Genomic DNA, 19327 nt, shown 5'->3' on the forward strand with positions numbered 1-19327 from the left:
AATAATGACTCTGGACATCAAATGTGTCTACAATTATAGAATCACTCACATGTATCCATATCCATTTCAGAACGTCATTAGCTGAATAAATGTTGATTATAATTTTAAATTGCATTTTGTTTATTAAGGATTAGGGTCCTTATTAAAGTCTCTTTATATTGAATATTTTTATGTTCCCTTTTTTAGTGCACCACTGGCAGAGTACTTGGATAAACAGCTACTTACACAGTTATTACATTTGACAACACAACAATCTACATTTTGAATACAGAGTGTCCATATCTCAGGGAAAACCTTGGAATATATCAAATCCTGACTAACCATGGATTGAAGCTGATGAGGAAAGGCTTTAAATTAATTTAGATTTTGCAGGGGTGCAACTTATTTGAAATTGATCACAAAACTCAGAATGTTGTAATATGTTTGTACCTGCAACCAATTATGCAAATTATCTTATACTATAATCTGATTTCAGTATGAAATGGTGGTATTTATGTTTGAGCTAGACAGTGACCCTTTTCAAGTAAAGTTTATTACTATGAAAATGAACAGTAAGGCCACATGAACCAGGAAATGTATTTAAGGGCACCCTCTTAACCACAGCATAAAGTTAATTGATTTTAGGCTCAGCATCACAACGTTTTTTTGCAAGTTTTGATGATATGTGGGATCAAATTTTAATACAACTGAATAAAGAATTACAGTCCTCTAAAAAATGGGTTTTGTATAATTTGGAATAGAATATAATGTCAAGAATTCATGTCTCCAAAGCCAGACCTCTGGAGTAATCAAAGACAAAGACAGAGAAAGCTGAAGAAGTCATGCAGTTTCTTGAGGTTACAGATTGATTTGCTCTTTATCAGCCACATGAAGAGAACATCAATGTCATGACTGAATATGAGCCTCTGTGGGGACAAAATCATCCCCACCAGAACAGTGAGAACCTTCCCTAATAACAAATGTTGGATTGCCAGTTGTGAAGGAGCTACTAAACAAGAAAAAAAAGTCTTTAGTGTGAGATGCAGGGAGTAATTGAGGATTATACATAAGCAGCTCAAAGTCAAAATTGGAGACATAAAGGAGGTGCATAGGAAGAAGCTGGAGAGTAAGCTATAAAACGACATTATCAGAAATGCGTAGTCAGGGATGAAGAAGCTCACAGGCTTCAACCAAAAAGAGGAAGTCTGGACAAAGCAAACGAGCCGAACACTTTCTTTAACAGAATGACTTCTGGAACAAGCTCATCATTCTTCTATCTTGATTCCAGCCAAATAGACATTCCACCCTCCTTTGACTTACAGCCTTCCTGTCAAACAGACTGGACTGCAGACTCAACAGGGAAACCATCCCTGTTGAGATGGAAGGACGGAGCAGGCTGTACTTCTTGAGGAAGCTTAGATCCTTCAAGGTTTGCAGCAAAATGCTGAACATCTTCTAGAAGTGTGTTTTTGAAAGTGTCATCTCTTCTGTCATCATCTGTTGGGGCTGCAGTAGCAGAACCACGGACTCAAATAATTTTAAATTGCATTTCTTGTTGAACAACAAACTGATGAAGAAGGCTGGTTCTGTGCTGGGGACGACTGTGGAATCACTGGTGCAAAGAAGGATTTTACATAAAATTAAGAACATTATGAACAACCCTGAGCATTCTTTTGATGAGACTGTCACAGAAAAACAGGGAGGTTTCTTCACATTCAATTCAAATTCAAAAATACTTTATTTATCCCAGAGGGAAATTAAATGTAGCTTGTATTAATTCAAAACTCTTCATAGAAAAATTGTGGATGGTGGTGGCTGCTGACAGGAAAGATCTCTTGTAATGGTCTATATTACAGAGAATTAGAAGAAGCCTTCATGCTAAAAACAGGCTCGATTATGTTAAAGACAACTCAAAGATCATGATCCTCATTGATGCCTCACATTGCCCATTATGCTAGATGGAAGAGATGGTTTGAATTTTCCTCCTCCACCATACTGCTTCAGGTCTTTCCTGCTCACAGTTATCACCATGTACAGTAACTCTTTGAAGAATCTTGGGATCCTTTTGGGATCAACACATAGTTCTCATGTGACATCACACTTTCAGGAACTTTGCAGTTGACAGCCATCTTTGTAGGTACTCTAACTGTCATGACAGTTGCTATGGAGTTGCTATCCCAGATAGCAAAATATGAGTGAATCAACCCTGAAACACTGAATCCACATTGAAGCCTGACAGTGAAACGATATTGAAAGTGGTCGGTGTTGAATCAACATTAGGGTTTCAACATAACTGGCACTATATCAATGTTGATTCAACCATCATCTGAATGTGGATCTACACATTTGTGTTTTTATATTGAATCAAAGTTAAGGAACAAATATTGATTCATGTACATGTTTTGGTCTGATAGTTCTACATCATAACATACCATTACAAGTTTCTTCACTGGTGTTAAACATGCAATTTTGTTGGTAGGCTATTATGTCGTTCAAAATTATCTTACACCACTATATTTCCAAAAATGTGTCTACACAAACTTAAAAAATGACAACATGGCAATAATATTACATTTTATTTAAGAAAACAGGCATAGATCTGTAAGTAAATTTGACTCTTTTTTGAACAACATTCCATTGTCCATGGAATAACAATGTCCATGAGGTTAAGTCTTGTACTGAACGAACCAGGGACACAGGACACGTTGGGGTAACCCAAGTTTGACTCTGATTGGCGACACTTTGGTTACTTGAGGCCTTCCTCTCGTTCTGTTGTGTAACAAAGCCACTTTTTGACAGTATTGCTGTAGTCCATGTCTGTCAGCTTGGAGTCAAACTGCTGAGCAGCAGCTGAAAAACAAAAGTAAGAGTGAGGGTGTCACCAGTTTGGGCCTGTTAGAAGGATAATAAACATTTGAAAAGTTTTGAAACACATTGAAATATTAAATAGTGTATTGGTTATAGGTCTGAGGACAAACACAGAAACTGTGCAGTTCCCTTGTATGCCGACAGTTAAATTAATAAGGACACACACTTTAACTCATGTTAAAATGAGGCAATCAATATTTAAAGTAAAAGCCTGTTTATCAGAAAACATAAAAATACAACTCAGGAAGAATCAGGGTTGTATTTAACAAACCGGAGAAAAGAAAAAGGTGATTTGTATTGTAGTTGGAAAAAATATTTACAATCAGCCCCGGCTCCAGACGAGTTTAGCAGGGGGTTGAATCGGCATATTGTGGGGGAACAGGGAAGACAAGGTTTTACTTTAATATAAATACATAAACAAACTTTTATGTAACCTTTCAAATAAAATAACCATGCTTATTAGTACAAAATAAACAATAAGTAGCAATACATAGCACTAATAATATTACTCAAGTAAAACGACAATAGTACTGTTCAGTAAAACTACTTTTATAAGTACCTTTTTTCCCAAAAAAGTTACTCAAGTGAATGTAACAAGTACATGAACATAGATAACATCAGTAGTCTGTACTTAAGCTTAACGTGATATGTTGGCATTAGCTACTCATCATTTAGCTAACATTACCTGCATCCAACAGCTTTACTCAACTCACTTGGTATAAGTTTGGGGGGAAAAACTGTGCAAAGTTCTTTGCATTTTGTTGGTTTGCTGCCATGATTCTAGCACATCTGTGAAGCTCTGCCCAGCAGCAGATGTAAACCCAGCATGAGCGCTCATGTTGCGTTTAAAGGCATCTCGGAAAAACATGTTACGATGTGTTAACGATTAAACAGTTGTAAAGGCAGAAAAAAGTGAGAGGGCACATATATGGGAAGTGCAGAAGCCTCTACTGCATCAACTCAAGATAGGAATAATATAAAGTTGGCCACTCTGAGGTAAAAATAAAAAACAGCTTCCAGTTAAGAGGGAACACGGCTGACTCTGTGCCGCCAGGAATGTAATTGCTGGGTTTCAGATAGGTGACCTGGATGACGCACAAAATTCAGAAGGACGTCCAGAAATGGATTTCTCCAGTTCAAAACAGAGCAAAATGAGGAGAGGTACCAAGATGGCGGACTGACAAGCTGTGTTTCCTGTATAAAACCAGCTTTCTGGCTAAGTAACGTGTATTTCCAACCGAAAGTTCATGATGGATTCTCAGAAGCTTACAACGGATACAAAACACCTTTGTATTCGGGATTTTGCTTGCAACAACTTTTAAAAGCTTTTAAAATGATACAAGATGCAATGGTGTCTCTGACTGAGAGGACTCAAGGAGAGGAAAGATTAAAGTAACAGAGAGACAATAATAAAAACTCTACTAAAGATTGCCCCAGATCTGGATGCGGCAGTGGATGATGCTGTGATGTTGTGCACAGACTGGGAAAGAAAGATCGTCGAACCAGACAGATCATCATGTTTGCTCAAACAAGAGTGAAAGAGTAGCTGTGGAGATGAAGCAAGAACTCTGCAACATGTAAAACTGAAGGCATCAGTTTTGCTGAGATAATCTCGAAGGAAGATCTGGAAGACAGAAGACGTCTCTGACCTCTTATTGAGCAGACAAGAAGAGGGGGAAAACGGGCCTTCTTCAAGGGGTCCTCATGCTTATATTGAAGTTTGGAGCATAAATGACTAGGAGCAAAAGTGGTGTAGATTTAATAAGACTTTAAAGGTGTAAAAGGTAGAAATGGTCTGGTAGCTGCATTGAAGGCTGTGCTTTGCTAGTTGATCATTCATCCACACTTTTCATCTTTTGTAGTTTGAATTTAATTACAGTTCACGTTTAATGTTAAAGTTTAATTTGGTTCATTAAATGTTAGGGGCTTAAAAGACTTGGCAAAAAGAAAAACTTTATTTTTATTTTTCAAGGGGCAAAAATCAAATTGTTTATTTTTACAGGAGACTCATTCCACAGAAACAGACTCTTCATTCTGGTCAAACCAACAAGGCGACCAGATCCTGTTCAGCCACGGCTCCCCGAGATCCCCAGGCGTGGCGATCTGCTTTAACAACTTCCCTGGAGACGTCCTGACCCACCGGACTGACAGAGGGTCACCGGTTGACAGGCATGGTAAAAATTAAAGATGTTTTTGTTATATTGATTAATGTATACGAGTACAATGATAACCAGAACCTGTTTATGTTAAATCACCTGTCCAATGTCATTGCGGATTTAAAAAGTCGATACGCTACAAAATTTTTACTAATAGAAGATTGGAATTTAATCCCAAATGAGTGACTAGATAGATGGCCTGCTAGAATAGAGAGACCCCAATATAATAAAATCATTAACAATTTTATAGCATTGAGCTAGCTGTGACATGTTTGGTTACCTGACTCTGGTGCAGGACAATTGCAAACACAACACAGTAAAAGGTAAGTCTAAAGTTTATTTTGAACAGCAGCCGGGACAGACAGGTGAACGGATGGCAACAGGCAGGAGGTGAGGACTGGTCAGGGATTCGCTCTTGTGGGAAAAGGTGAGTTACTGATACGTCATCTGAATGGGAGATCAATGTGCAACAGAGAAGAGGCTGATCTTACTGTTGGTGGAGATGAGGTGATCCTGGGGGGAAAAGGGATATCCACCGAGACCATTGGAGGGTGGACAGGCAGGCAAGCGAGCGGGTTGATCAGGGAGCGATCCAGAAGCGAAGGTGGGCAGATAAGAAGGAGCCAGGCAGGAGACAGGAAGCAGCTATCAGCATGCAGCTGATGGGGATGCCACCGGGAGGGAAACAGAACCAGCGAAAGTTCGACTCGGACCATGAACGAGAACTCAGAGGATAGAAAAATGGACAAGTACGAAGTTAGAAACGAGACTGGGACTCACTAGTATCTGTTACCAGGAAGCTCAGGTACCACTAGATACGTAGGACCATCTGGCATCTGCCACCAGAAACCAGCTCCTATTTAACTGCTCCTCCTGATAAGATGATGAGCTGCAGCTGGCTACGCCTGTCTGACACACCCTGCAGGAGAGAAGGTAGGAGACGTACACACTCACAGCACTCAGTTCAGTGGATATGACAAGCTGTGGCACTGAGTTAGCCGCTAACAACGTTAGCACTCTGGGGACTACCAAGCTAGCGTGTAAAAATAATATATCTTACCTTACATATGAATGCTTGTCTTTCTGAGTAACTGTCCAATAAATTACCTCAAAATACGATTTCAGCGATGCGAAGGTTACCCGTTAGAATGTGGTCACTGAAAACTCTGGCATTGTTAGTTTCCGCACCTCCTGTTTTTAGCCGTAGTTTGTTGCACTTATCTCCTCTTTTTTCAGTAAGTTTTTAAAATTAACTCCCTTGTGACCAACTACTCTTGAAACACAAAAATAACATTTATTTTTTTAATATATATTAGAACGTTTGGAACAACTGTACATAACACAAACTTTAAGCTTTTTGTTGCTGGATCAACAGCAGTAAATGGGCTGCATTTACTTCTTGCCCTCCATCTGCATTGGGTGACGTCAGTGCTATGTCTTCTTCTTTTCCATTATGGTGGATCGCAAGCAACTTTAAGGTGCATACCGCCACCTACTGTATATGACTGTGTAGCAACACCACTTTATATCTATTAAATTCTATTTTTTAAATTTGTATTCTGAAGCTAAATAATTTTTTAATCTGTAAAAATCCCCTATATTTCCTTCATTTCCCAATATTCCTTTAAGACTCCATTCTTGACCAGTCCTTCCAAACATTCTTCTGAATTTCTCCCTTTCAGCTTCAGATTTATAATTCAACAATGCGTGTTCTGCATTTTATTTCTCTCCTCATCCTTCACATTCATCATTATTTTTCCTCCCTTCTAAATATAAAATGTCATTTAAATAGGTATGACCTACTCTTACTCTGATCATTATTATTTCTTCCCTTCTGTTTCTCTCAGTAATATTCCTAATTAATACTGACTTTTGTACTTTATATAATCTTCCTTTCTTATGTTCATTCCACCTGTTTGCCATTTTTCTATTTCTTTATTCTTATTAAGTGATTTCCCTTCTCATTTCCCAAAAGGAATTGAAATTATAATTGCCCCCTCTAAAACCCTTTTTGCTCATTTGTCTGCCTTTTCATTGCCTTTTACACCTTCATGTGTTGGTACCCAGCAGAACCAAATATCAGTGCCACCCCTGTGTAATTTAAATAAACTGTGCTGAGTTTCTAATACTAAATCTTTCCTATTATTTCATTCTCCCTGAATACTTTTTAAAACTGCTTTAGAATCTGTGCATACCACCACCCTGTCTGGTCGAACCTCCTCTATCCACTGTAAATTTAATATAACTGCCATCATTTCTGCTGTAAAAACAGATAGTTTATCTGGTAATCTTTTGGAAATGTATATTTTAAACTCTGGTATATATATTCCTATTCCCACATACCCTTCTAAATTCTAAGAACCATCTGAACATGTTATAAGGTAATTATAATATCCATCCATCCATCCATTTTCTATACACCCTTGTCCCTTAGTAGGACTGGGAGGTGCTGGTGCCTATCTTAAGCTAACATTCCGAGCGAGAGGCGGGGTCACCCTGGACAGGTCACCAGTCTGTCGCAGGGCAACAGAGAGACAGACAGGACACACAACCATACACACACACACTCACACCTCAGGACAATTTAGAGAGACCAATTAACCTGACAGTCATGTTTTTGGACTATGGGAGGAAGCCAGAGTACCCAGAGAGAACCCACCATGCACAGGGAGAACATGCAAACTCCATGCAGAAAGACCCCAGGTAGGGAATCAAACCCAGAACCTTCTTGCTGCAAGGCAACAGTGCTACCTGTGCCTCTATGCAGCCCAGTAATTATAATATGAGTTTCTTAAACATACATTGCTCTTTGTTTTCCTATTTCATTTAGATTCCAATCATTTTTCATTTTAAGAAGTCTCATGTCTACATTTACCTCAGGAAATAGCCATGGAGGAATAACACCAACCAGATTAAACTGCCCTATTTTCTTATCCTCCATACAGTTTAGTCAATTTGTCTATAATCCATCCAAGTCCATTACTCTGGAACTTTGAATATTCCCAACAGTTTTGTAAAATTGTTGAAGTTACATTTTCTTCCTTACTACTTTTAATTTTCATCCAGTATACTAGAGCTAATTTTATTCTTCTCATTTCCAGTGGAGTCTCTCCAGTCTCTATTAAAAGGGCATTAATAGTTGTTGTTTTCACTGCTCCACATACATAAAGCCCTACTCTGTAACCTATCTATCTTTAGTAGTGTTGTTTTAGCTGCTGCTCTATATATAAAACTACCATAATCTATTGTTGATCTCATGAGAGCCCTATATATGTTTAACAATGACTGTCTATCTGCAACCTAGTTATTTCCAGCCAGAGCCTTTAGTAGATTTATAACTTTCTTACATTTAGTTTCTAAATTATCTATGTTTTCCATGTATAAGAACTATCCAACTATAGTCCTAGATATTTAAATTCTGCTTCCCTTTCTAAAGGCTGCCCACATATGGGGAATTGTTCCTATATCAATATTTATCTTATTTGTAATAATCATAAAACAAAACTTGCTTGCTGGTCATTTAAAACCCAGTGCTACGTCATCTGAAACCCAGCAACATTTACAGGATAAACTTCCATCAAATAACTGGTTCAATTTTTCATAAACCACAAACATTTCCAAATAGGTTCATGATTAAATTCATTCAAAAATGTCCCAGTGAAGCAGGTCTGGGGAGGCAGGTGAGGCAGGTGAGGCAGAATGATAATTTATATTGCTACTTTCACCCTGTGGTTTGCACTATAAAGTATTTATTTTTCATTTAGCTAAACCAATTTTGATTATTTTTTTTTCTTCAAAATCGCTGAATTTTCGCATTTTCACATTCAAATGGTTGGAAGCGAAGCTGGTGAGGCAGCAGGAAGCCGAGCCTCACCTTGGATTGCGCCACTCGATGAGAGCATGCTCCTCCTGTCTGTACCTCACCTATGAAATGGTTAAAAAACATTTAATATATGGACTGATTTTTCATAATTTAGCTTATGTATATAATGTACAGTGTTTTTTGTCACCAACTGTGTGTGTAACGTGATTCGTGTGTGGAGGAGCGATCAGAAACAGCAGAGAACAGATTCGAGGTGAGGCAGGCCATTTTCTTGCCTCATCCCAGTTATTGGTCTTGTGACTCCATGTCTGTAGAGTAAGAAACAGACCTGTAAGCTAGCCATACAGTAAATACGTCAAGTAAGTCAAGTGCAGCCACATATTTATTGTTTCTCCTCTCTTCCATCATCAACATGGACGACTACATTTCTATACTTATCAGTTTGAGAGACAAGAGACGTGAAACAAAAGACGGGGGGGCAAACAGAGTAATGCAATAAAACCGGGGGACATAACGTAAGACCTGGGAGAAAACTAATGTGAGAGCGGGCGGCCCTCCAGGACCCACTTTGGGCACCACTGGTTTAGACGATGGCATGAACTTGCTTTACTAGTCTTTCAAATCTGATGAGATCATCAAATAAACCAAAGAAACAAGTAAATTTTGGGTCTTTTCTAGCACCCAACAATATTCCCAAGGACACCGTTTCAGCCCAAATACATTAAATGCTTTAAATACAAATCAAGTTAGAGGGTGATGATGAGGTATTGTATTCCTAAGATTATTAGATCCACTGGAGGATCACAGACTTGCTTCCTGTCTGGACTTGTGCTTCTGTTCTCTTTGCTTCTATTGTATCACTCAGTCACACTTGTACTTAGGTTTAGGGTAAGGTAAGGTAGTTCTAGCAGAACATTTCATCACAATGTCCTGGAGGCTCTTCTACTACCTTTTGAAATGGGTCGAATGTGTAAGGGGTTCTGGGAAAGAAGAGCAGTTAACTTAACCCTTCCACAAAGACACCACTGGTAGGGACTGGACATTATGCACAGTTTAGATCATTTAATCTGCATTCAGAAGACCAAATTAGCCTTGTTGATGAAATGGGTTTTATGTGTTTGGAATGTAGTTTGTTTGTTCATTCACTGTTAACTTAAAAGTAGATTAACATTACCTGAAAAACTAGTTAATTAGTTCATTGTGATCTGTAATTGATTTTGTTTCATTTGTTGCTCTGTGACATCTCTGACTGTGAAGTCATGGTGGTCTTACACTGTCAACTGAAATAATCCAAAGACAAAAAGAAAAGATAAATAAAAGATGTCACTGAGATGAGTGCTTCCTGCCTTTCTTTGAGGGAAGGAAGCTTTTTCAAGTTTGGACAGAAGCTGAGGTGGTTTAGAGAGAGCAAAAAACTTTAAATACTATTAAAATACACCAAGTAACAAAATGTGTTGTTCCAAAATAACAAACTTTAAGTTAACTAATCCTAAGTGAACTCAAAGTATACTCATGATTAGTCTGACTTAAAGTATGCTTAAGTATACTAAAATTTAATATACTTAGTATATTTATTTTTCACCAAGGTTTCTTAGCATGGCGGGATCAATTTTAAGGATACCACATTCAGGATCTGCAGACAGGTTTAATCAGGAGGTGGACCTCCTTCATATTTCAACTTTAATTATGTATACATCTGAAAACAGCAAGTATGAAAAATACATATGTGGAACAGCAGACATTCAGTCCTTTCTTTCCAACTTACCATCCATGTTTATCACCCATCAAACTATTCTTCCCAGAAAAATGGCTTTGGGGTATTTGTCCCTCAGAGATGACCATTGTACAAAAAAATAGTCAGATACCAGGTACAGGATCCTGCCGGTTAAAGACAGTGTCTGCACTCGGCAAATGCTTTCAACATACACTATCCCGACTTTCTTTATTCCCAGAATTCTGAGGAAAAGTCCAGTTATACATAGAGGAAGGCACGTCCCTGGACCATTACACAGCACCTGTGAAAACACACAGACACAAAGAGAAAGGGCTGAGCACATTTTCAGGATATTACACTGACAAAGATCAAAACATGTTTGTCTCTTCAGGATGGCAGTAAATGGGTCATGTTGGCTTTAATCAGAGAAGTGGATGTTGTAAACACACTTGTATTCAAAGTTGAAGGCCACATTTAGACAAATTCTTCTCATGCTATGAACACAAAGTTGAAAGAGAGATGACTCTGTCTAAGGCCCCATATTACATTGGGCCGGCCCTGCATGAAGAGCCGCTGAGCTGCACATCTCTATGCTGGAATCTAACTGGAATCCCCCGGTAACCCTATATACCAGTTCACCCCTGCTTTTAGGACATTTTGATATATTTAATTGTGGAATCTGTGGTTCAAATTATTGGTACAGTATTTTTGCTGATATTTATGTGATATTTTATGAGCTCCAAATGTTATGAGCCGAGTCTTTCTTTAGCAGTTGAGGTTCTGCAGTAACTTCTATTCACAGCCGCTCACCTCCAGCCCAGATCCCATCAGCAGCAGTGCAAACCGCCTGGTAGTAAGGTTCGGTTAAGGTGAAGCAGAGAGCGAACAGTGAGCTGGTGGTACCGGGGCTCTGAGGTGCGTCGTGGTGACGGTCACAGTGCCGTTTCTTTATATCAGAATGCTGGATTTCCACCAGAAAACTTACTAAGCCCGGTGGTTGGGACACTAGGGCAGTCATTCATTCAGCGGCCCACCGAGTTTTCCAGTTAAAAAATCTTTAAAGTTGGAAACATTTTTTAACTCAACAGGAAATTTGAGAATATCAATTGATAATTATTTGTTATTAGAAGATTAATGCTTGAATACTGACTATAAAGTCTTGAAAATGCAAACATTCAATAAAACTTAAATAAATAAGCAATGCTTAGCCTGGTGGGGGCTCAAGGAAAGCCTGGTGGCCCACCAGGCTTATAATACACTGAGGATGTTTGATATAAAGACAGACATTCCTTATATCTGTTGATGGGACCGAGTCAGGCTGCATTTAGTCCAGCACTGGGCAGCCTGATATAGTTAAAGTCAGAAGTTTTCTCTGCAGCTGAGCTATTTTTGTGATTGGAGTTGAGGAGGGTTCTGTCCCGCTATTGCGAGGACAATTATGAAAAATAAATAGAGTTTTTCTAACTTCAACATCGGTTTTTATTCACAAAGAAGTGTTGGAAAAAATATTTTATTGCCCATAATTTGATAGTCTATAGGGCGCAGATCCAGCCCCCTCCTCCTTACCACGGACCTGGAGTCTGAACAACATGGAGACAGAGAAACTGAGAATCCGTTAAATCATGGACTGAGGGCAGCCATACTAGCTTATTTCGTTAATTTATGATAATTAGCTAAATATTATTGTTGAGGGGCACAAACAGGCCTCCTGACATACATATTAAAGAAAAATGTAAAAATTGAAGAAAAAAAAAAAAAAACTCAAAGGCCACTAGGGGCATCAAGGATAAAAGGGGTAGGGACTCAAGCCCCTTCAGTTATCTTCAGGCTTTTTTTAGTGACTTGGTGTTAAGCCTTTTATCCATTATTATTTTTAAACACAATTCTTTGGTAAGCTAACATTAGTGTCTTTGTGTTCACATCATGGCAAATAACCAGTTGTTTACATGCAGTACCTCACGCCTGGGATTACAGTTTGAGAAAGACTGCCTTAGAGTCAAGCAGGTGGTTCCTACTTCCAGCAGCTAAAGATATGGAAAGATGTTAGCTGCCAGAGGTCTGGAAATATCCAGCTGGACAAAAGGCGTTGCCATAGAGCAGGTCAAAAACAAAATTAGAACCTTGTGGTTCACACTCATGTTGTCTACCAAACCAACTGAACTCTGTGCTCTTGGCAGACAAGTCTCTGGAGCTTTTATTCACATTGGTTTAACTCTAGTCTTAACTTCATCAACAGAAAAAAAACCAAAAAACTATTGTTTTCTGCTGTTGTGAACCATCTGAAAACAAATCAATAATATGAAGTGCAGAGAGAATCAAAAGACATGTTTCTGTTAAGGTTTTGGGTCACTCACCACATCAGGTTGGAGTCTGAACACCAAAGGGAGGGAGTATCTCAGAGCCTTCAGGGTACTAACAACAGAGGAACTCCATGACTGGGCCACCTCTCGGCTCCGTGGGATCCGATTGATGGTGAACTAAACAGTTAAAACATAGTGAGGATTTTCTTCTTTTGGATCTGAGTAAATAATTACTCCCTAAACTTGACAACTTCTTGCTTCATGCTTGGCAACAAGAAGTGTTTGAGATAACAGGCAATGAGTAATTTTTATCATTGTGGAGGAGTGACGCCTACTCTTTGCAGAATTTTCATTCAGCCACATTGGAAGATTTTCAGCATGAATGTCCTGTTGAAGATCATGCAACAACATTTTAATCCATAAATTCAGACATTAACTAGGGGAATCCCAACTTTTTATTTTGTTTTCTGAACCAATCAGCGATGGACTTCCAAGTGTGCTCCAGATCACTGTCCTGCAATAGAAATTGATGGTTGGACATTATCTGCTATAGAGCAGAGATCATGTTTCCATCAACAAGTCATTCAGGTTCTGAACAACCGTATACCACCACACTATGACCACCATGATAGACTCTAGGTAGGACATTGTTTTTCTGAAATGCTGTATTAATTTTACAACAGATGTAACAGGATGCACACCTTCCAGAAAATAGTTTTAAAACCCTGGAGCTGCAAAATATATCATAGTAAAATCAGTGTGCTCATGTTCCAAAGAATTATTTAGTGCTATAATTGTTGGCTAATGTGTTCAAATTGTTAGGAACATAAATTTTTCATGCCAATACACCAGTTGGAGTCTCATGGCAGAACACAAATGACATTCCCCAAAATGCTAAAAGTCACAGAGTGATGAAAGCACATATGAGAGAGTGAGAAAAGGACGTGATAAGCTCATGCTGCAGCCCTGCTTCCAGACTCATAGTTGTCAGGGACTTTGATCAGGGCCCAATGTGTTGCTTTTGGAGATATTCCTTTTAAGCCAGAGTTAAAACACTTGTTGTATCCTTCCCAACTCTTTGAAGCAAATTATCACATTTCCCAGATAAGAAATGATGTTTGATGGTCTTTTTTCATCCTCATCTTATGTGTGACCTCCATACTTTTATGCTTTATTGACCTGCAATCCATCATCTCAACATTGATTTCCATGCTTATTCATTTGCTCATGTCTGGTGACCTCCACCTGCCTCATCAGGCATGCCTGGGCTGATACAGACCAGTCAGAGGCAAGTGACTCTCTTCAAACTTGTCCATTATTTGTCTTTCTGTAAATGGACAGCAGTAACATGTGTCAGATCAGTGGGACACTGACATAACTGTTCTGTGGAGTTCAACAACACCATTTTTAGTTCTCTTGGTGCATTCTGGGCCATATTTGGCTCCTCCCATTGCTCTCCAGCCCTGTCCTTTATTTGGAGTGGTGATTCATGATAACAATTTAATTCAGCCATCCATGTTTCAATTTATGATTAGCTAATATGGTCTTTTCAGGAACCAGGAGGATATTTGAAGTTTAGGAAACTTTATTGACCACATAAGTAAATGATTATTTTTATCATGGATAAAGGCATCTCTTAAGGACACATTTCCAGGTACGATGGACATCAATTAGCTGTGCTGCTAATAGAGGTTTGGGGCAGGACTAATTTGAAACCATAACCTTACATACAACAAATTAAAAGATACCATTTTTTCTCACTGTCTGAAGTTAAATCAGACCAAATCTCTTGTTTTAAGTCAGAATGAACAAAGTTATTTTCATTTTCTAAATGCCACAATAATGAGAGGAGGAGTATGTCAAATATTTATTTATTGATGTTTATGTATATTGAACTGGATGGTTTGGGTGAAACCTTTGGGTTTCCTTCCACAAGTTTTTCACAATAGTTCGCTGTTGTTCTGGCCCATTCATCCTGATGGAACTGGCATAACTCAGTCAGGTTTGTAGGTGCCTCAATCTCACATACCTTTCCAGAGTTGCCCACATTTTCCATAGGACTGAGATGAAAACACTGACTTGTTCTTGAGCCACTTTATACTCTGGCTGCCTGCTGAGGGTCATTGTCCATCTGGCAGACTCCGATAGTCCAGAGCTTGAACTCCTGCCTCATGTCTTTATGAGATGTAGATGTTGCTTCAATATTTTTATATATTGTTCTTTCCTCATAATGTAATTTATTAAATTCAATTTCAATTCAAAACTACTTTTTAATCCCAGAGGAAAATTAAATATTGTTACAACTCATTTAATGAAAGAGTTATTGTAGATGGTCATAGCTGAGGACACTGGCTCAGGTTATAACAGGAAATAAGATCAGCTACCATAACTATGCAGATGATACACAGCTCTACATTATGTCACCACGTGACCTTTGACCCCATCCAATCACCGAATAGATGCTTAGAACAGATAAATATGTGGATGTGCCAAAACTTTCTCCAGCTGACCAGAAACAAAACTGAAGTTATTATCTTTGGACCTAAAGAGGAGCGAACTAGAATCAATGCTCAGCTTCAGTTATTACAACTAAAACCAGCGATAAGCCCGAAGCCTGGGAGTAGTGATGGCCTCTGACCTGAACCTTCAGGTCAGAGGTCTTCTGACCTGAAGGTCAGAAGACCTCTGAACATCTTCTTCAGAGATGTTCTTCTATCACCTGAAGAACATCTCCAGGATTAGAGGACTGATGTCTCAGTGAGATCTAGAGAAACTCATCCATGCATTTATCTTCAGCCACATTAATTACTGCAACAGCCTCTTCACAGGTCTGACTAACAAGTCAATCCTCCAGCTGCAGCTGATCCAGAAGCTGCTGCTGATGTTCTCACTAAAACCAGGAAGATGGAGCACATAACACCAGTTTTAAAGTCCCTATACTGGCTCCCTGTAGCTCAGAGAATAGACTTTAAAATACTGTTAGTTTATAAATCACTGAACGGTTTAGCACCACAATACATTAAAGATCTGCTGTTGTTGTATCAACCTTCCAGACCCCTCAGGTTCTGGTTCTGGTTCTGCTCTGCATCCCCAGAACCAGAACCAAATGAGGAGAAGCAGCATTCGGCTTCTATGCACCACAAATCTGGAACAAACTTCCAGAAAACTGTAAAACAGCTGAAACACTGACTTCCTTTAAATCTCTACTAAAACCCACCTGTTTAGAGTTGTATTTGAAACATAATTAATTAAGAATTTAATGATGGCACTTGACTTAATGTTATGTTTTGATTGTTGATTCTATGTTACATGACTTTGTGTTTTTGTGTTTATGATGTAAAGCAGTTTGAAATGCCTTGCTGCTGAAATGTGCTATGCAAATAAAATTTGATTGACTGACTGAGAGGAAGGATGTCCTGTAGCAACAACAGTCTGTATTACAACAATTTGAAAAAGCCTTCCACTGATTTTTTTAAGGCAGTTTCATAAAAAGGGTGGTCAGGGTTGCCCATAGTTTTCTTGATTTTACACCATGTAAAGCAGCTGCTCCCTGTTGTAAACCACCCTGTTGCTCTGGCTACACATCATAACAAAAGAGCAAAGAATAAATATTGGCAAAAACAGTCAGCCCTGCTTAGGAATGCTCCAATCAAGGTTTTTGCTGACAATTCCGAGGGCCGATCACTGTCAATCACTGATACTGATCACATGGATTGGCTGTTCAATTTTTGCTTTAGGTATAAATGCTACTATGTAATCTGGCGAAACAAAACCACAAAATCACCTAATATAGACAAACACATTCAAAATACTTGCAGGCACAATGCAACAAGCATTTTGACTGAACGCTCAAAGAACGTTCAGTCAAATGTTCTTTGAGCGTTACTATTAAACAGTAAGACTGTACGTTAGGACAAAGCAAAAGTTTTAATTCATATGTAAAAACGTATTTCTAAGTTACATGCTGCAGCTTTAAGTGGGTGTTCAATGTAACACTGGTTCAATGTCTGGTGGGGTGGAAACAGCGCTACGTCTGAAATATTAAATCTCAGTAGTGCGTCACTGCAGTTCAACAGCGAGAGCAGAACCCAGCGTCTTACACCGCTAGCCTGAAGACTTAACTTATTTTTTGGTTATTTGCTTTGCTTCCTTACCATCATACTAATCCGGCTGAGTCCTGGCAGTTTTGTGCTGCTTCCAAGCTTACTGTGGGTAATACACTAATATTTAGCTAAGCCGTGGTTTAAAATCATGCATGGCACGAAAGGTTCCCCTGCTTAAATCAGCACACATCTAAGCCCGTCTTAAGTTTACCCATGACCATTAGGATGATCCAGGGGAGTCATGGGAGAAAGTTATGTGGTCAAATGAGATCAAAATATAACTTTTGAGTTCTAAGAGAAATGTATGTATTCCACCTTAAGTAGTGGAGACCTAAAGCAGTGGAAATTGTCAGCAGCACTAAGTTCCTGGGGGTTCACATTACAAACAACCTTAGCTGGACACCTCATATCACTTCACTGGTGAAAAAGGCACAGCAGCGCCTGTACTTTCTGAGACGAATAAGAAGAGCTTCGCTCCCCCCTCCCATCCTCTCCACCTTCTACAGAGGCACCACTGAGAGCCTGCTGACCAGCAGTACCTCCATCTGGTCTGAAAGCTGCAAGGCCTCAGACTGGAAGTCTCTGCAAAGAGAGGTAAAGACAGCGGAAAGGTTCATTGGAACTCCACTCCCCCCATCCAGAACATTGCACACAGATGCTGCTTAGCCAGAGCAAACCAGATCCTCTCTGATTCCACCCATCCTCTCCATGGTCTGTTCATCCAGTTGCCGTCTGGCAGGAGAGTCTGTAGCATCCACTGCAGAACAGCCAGACTCAGAAATAGTTGTCCCTACTGGCCACCAGATTGTTCAACAATCCCATCATGAAGACTGTCTGAAACTGTTTGAAAATACTAAGTTATATATAATGTGCACATTTTGGACCAGAACCCGTCAAATTCCTGAGCATTATGATGTTTGGACATTCCCATCATGTCTATACTTGCATAACTGTTTGAGCAGATGAAGGTAGTGTGTTTTAAGCATGTGGAAATTGTTCTCCAGGCTGAACTAGACCGGTGAAGCTCCACAGTTATCTCCTGATATTTTGACTAATTTCCGAGCATATGAAACGATGAAAGCATTATGTCACAGAAAGCAGGGTTTTCCAGATCATCCACCAATTAACTCTGTCAGTCAATCAAAAGTTTGCAAACCCATGACGTCATTATCTGGCTTTTCGCTCATTGTTTACAGAAATAGTAATCATTCTGTACGTAAACCCATGATTTTGAAGTCATTAAAAAAATCCTTGACATACTCTCTCTCTCATTATTGTGGCATTTAGTACCGTACATAAATCATTCAGGTAATTCTAACTGATCTACTTGCTACCGCGGTAAAGTCGACACATCAATGCCTGTACCTGGACGTCAGCGTGTGACTGAGGTTTAGAACTTTCAAAGGCGACAATTTTCTCCTCACTCATCTTGTCAGTGTCAGCGATCACGTAGTGTCGAGGTGTATAGGCAGCAGAGAGGCTCTCCATCAGCCGCATGATCTCTGTGGTGTGACCACCTAGAAACACGTAGAGCAAACAAACAGAAGCTAAATCAACATGTAGCTGTATCACCCAGGGAGACTTGATCACCAGTTTCTTTTTACTGATGATCCGTCACTAAAGTGAACACAGGACAGCTGGCCTGATCTGGTTAGACATGGTGGTGTGAGCCAGAAGAGGCTCTTACAGCTGTGTACCTGACCAACTGTCTGACTGCAGTGCGACTCTGTCTCCAATCTTACCTGATCCTGCAACGACCAGAACCGCAACATGACTTCTGGTTTTGGGCGGATGATTAGATCCCGAATTTAAGACAAAATAAACCCGAAGAAGAAATAATAAAGCTGTCAGGAACAGAGAGAACACAACTCCAAAAAGCAACATCACAGCAACTACGGAGGCTGTTTTAAACCAAAAGACATTACTTCTTCTCCGGAATGATGTTAATTTTGTTGCATTGCGCCCCCTGTGGTTTGCTTCAGTGACAACTTAATAAAATCTGCCTTTCTCGGACTCATAAATCTCTATCTTTTAGTTAATATGTTAACTGTTCCACACATTCCTCCATCCAGCTGGAACACTGAGTGCTTCTGCTCCTTTTTAAACTCTTCAAAAATGAACATTTATTTTGAAAGAGGCTGTTTCAAGATCCATATTTTCTTTTTCTTTTAGCTGACTTGTCTCTCTTATCCAATGGATGTGCCCACTGTTGTCCTCATCATCATGTTTCCCATGTGGCTGCAAGACAGTGAATATGTTGCTAATAGTCCAAGACTTGAGTCTGGAGCAGAACAGGTGTTCTATCTGTGTGTGTGTGTGTATATATATAGATATATATATATATATAGATATATATATCCATATATATATATCTATATATATAC

General features: G+C 39.2%; 1 protein-coding gene and 1 long non-coding RNA gene across 4 annotated transcripts; both read right to left on the bottom strand.

The window, feature by feature from the left end:
- Window positions 1–358: 358 nt before the first annotated feature.
- LOC106942331 (uncharacterized) lies at window positions 359–7464 on the bottom strand. 2 transcript variants are annotated; one of them, XR_001423605.1, is made up of 2 exons: window positions 5495–7464; window positions 359–2829 (listed from the first exon to the last, which is right to left on the bottom strand). It is a non-coding gene; the product is annotated as an uncharacterized LOC106942331 (long non-coding RNA). The 2 variants fall into 2 exon arrangements; XR_001423606.1 differs by having other exon boundaries at window positions 359–5417.
- A 2991-nt stretch (window positions 7465–10455) lies between these two features.
- alg14 (ALG14 UDP-N-acetylglucosaminyltransferase subunit) lies at window positions 10456–18894 on the bottom strand. Of its 2 annotated transcripts, XM_015025589.1 has the most exons (5): window positions 18686–18894; window positions 18309–18460; window positions 12895–13017; window positions 12530–12564; window positions 10758–10841 (listed from the first exon to the last, which is right to left on the bottom strand). In XM_015025589.1, exons 1-5 carry the CDS (start codon window positions 18825–18827, stop codon window positions 10799–10801), a joined length of 495 nt encoding a protein of 164 aa, XP_014881075.1. In that variant the 5' UTR covers window positions 18828–18894; the 3' UTR covers window positions 10758–10798. The 2 variants fall into 2 exon arrangements, with proteins under 2 accessions (XP_014881074.1, XP_014881075.1); XM_015025588.1 differs by lacking the exon at window positions 12530–12564 and having other exon boundaries at window positions 10456–10841; window positions 18686–18888.
- Between the last annotated feature and the right edge of the window lie 433 nt (window positions 18895–19327).

This window comes from Poecilia latipinna, unplaced genomic scaffold (genome assembly GCF_001443285.1).
Source record: "Poecilia latipinna isolate Pla-1442-1.1 unplaced genomic scaffold, P_latipinna-1.0 Scaffold4194, whole genome shotgun sequence".
Lineage (NCBI taxonomy): Eukaryota > Metazoa > Chordata > Actinopteri > Cyprinodontiformes > Poeciliidae > Poecilia > Poecilia latipinna.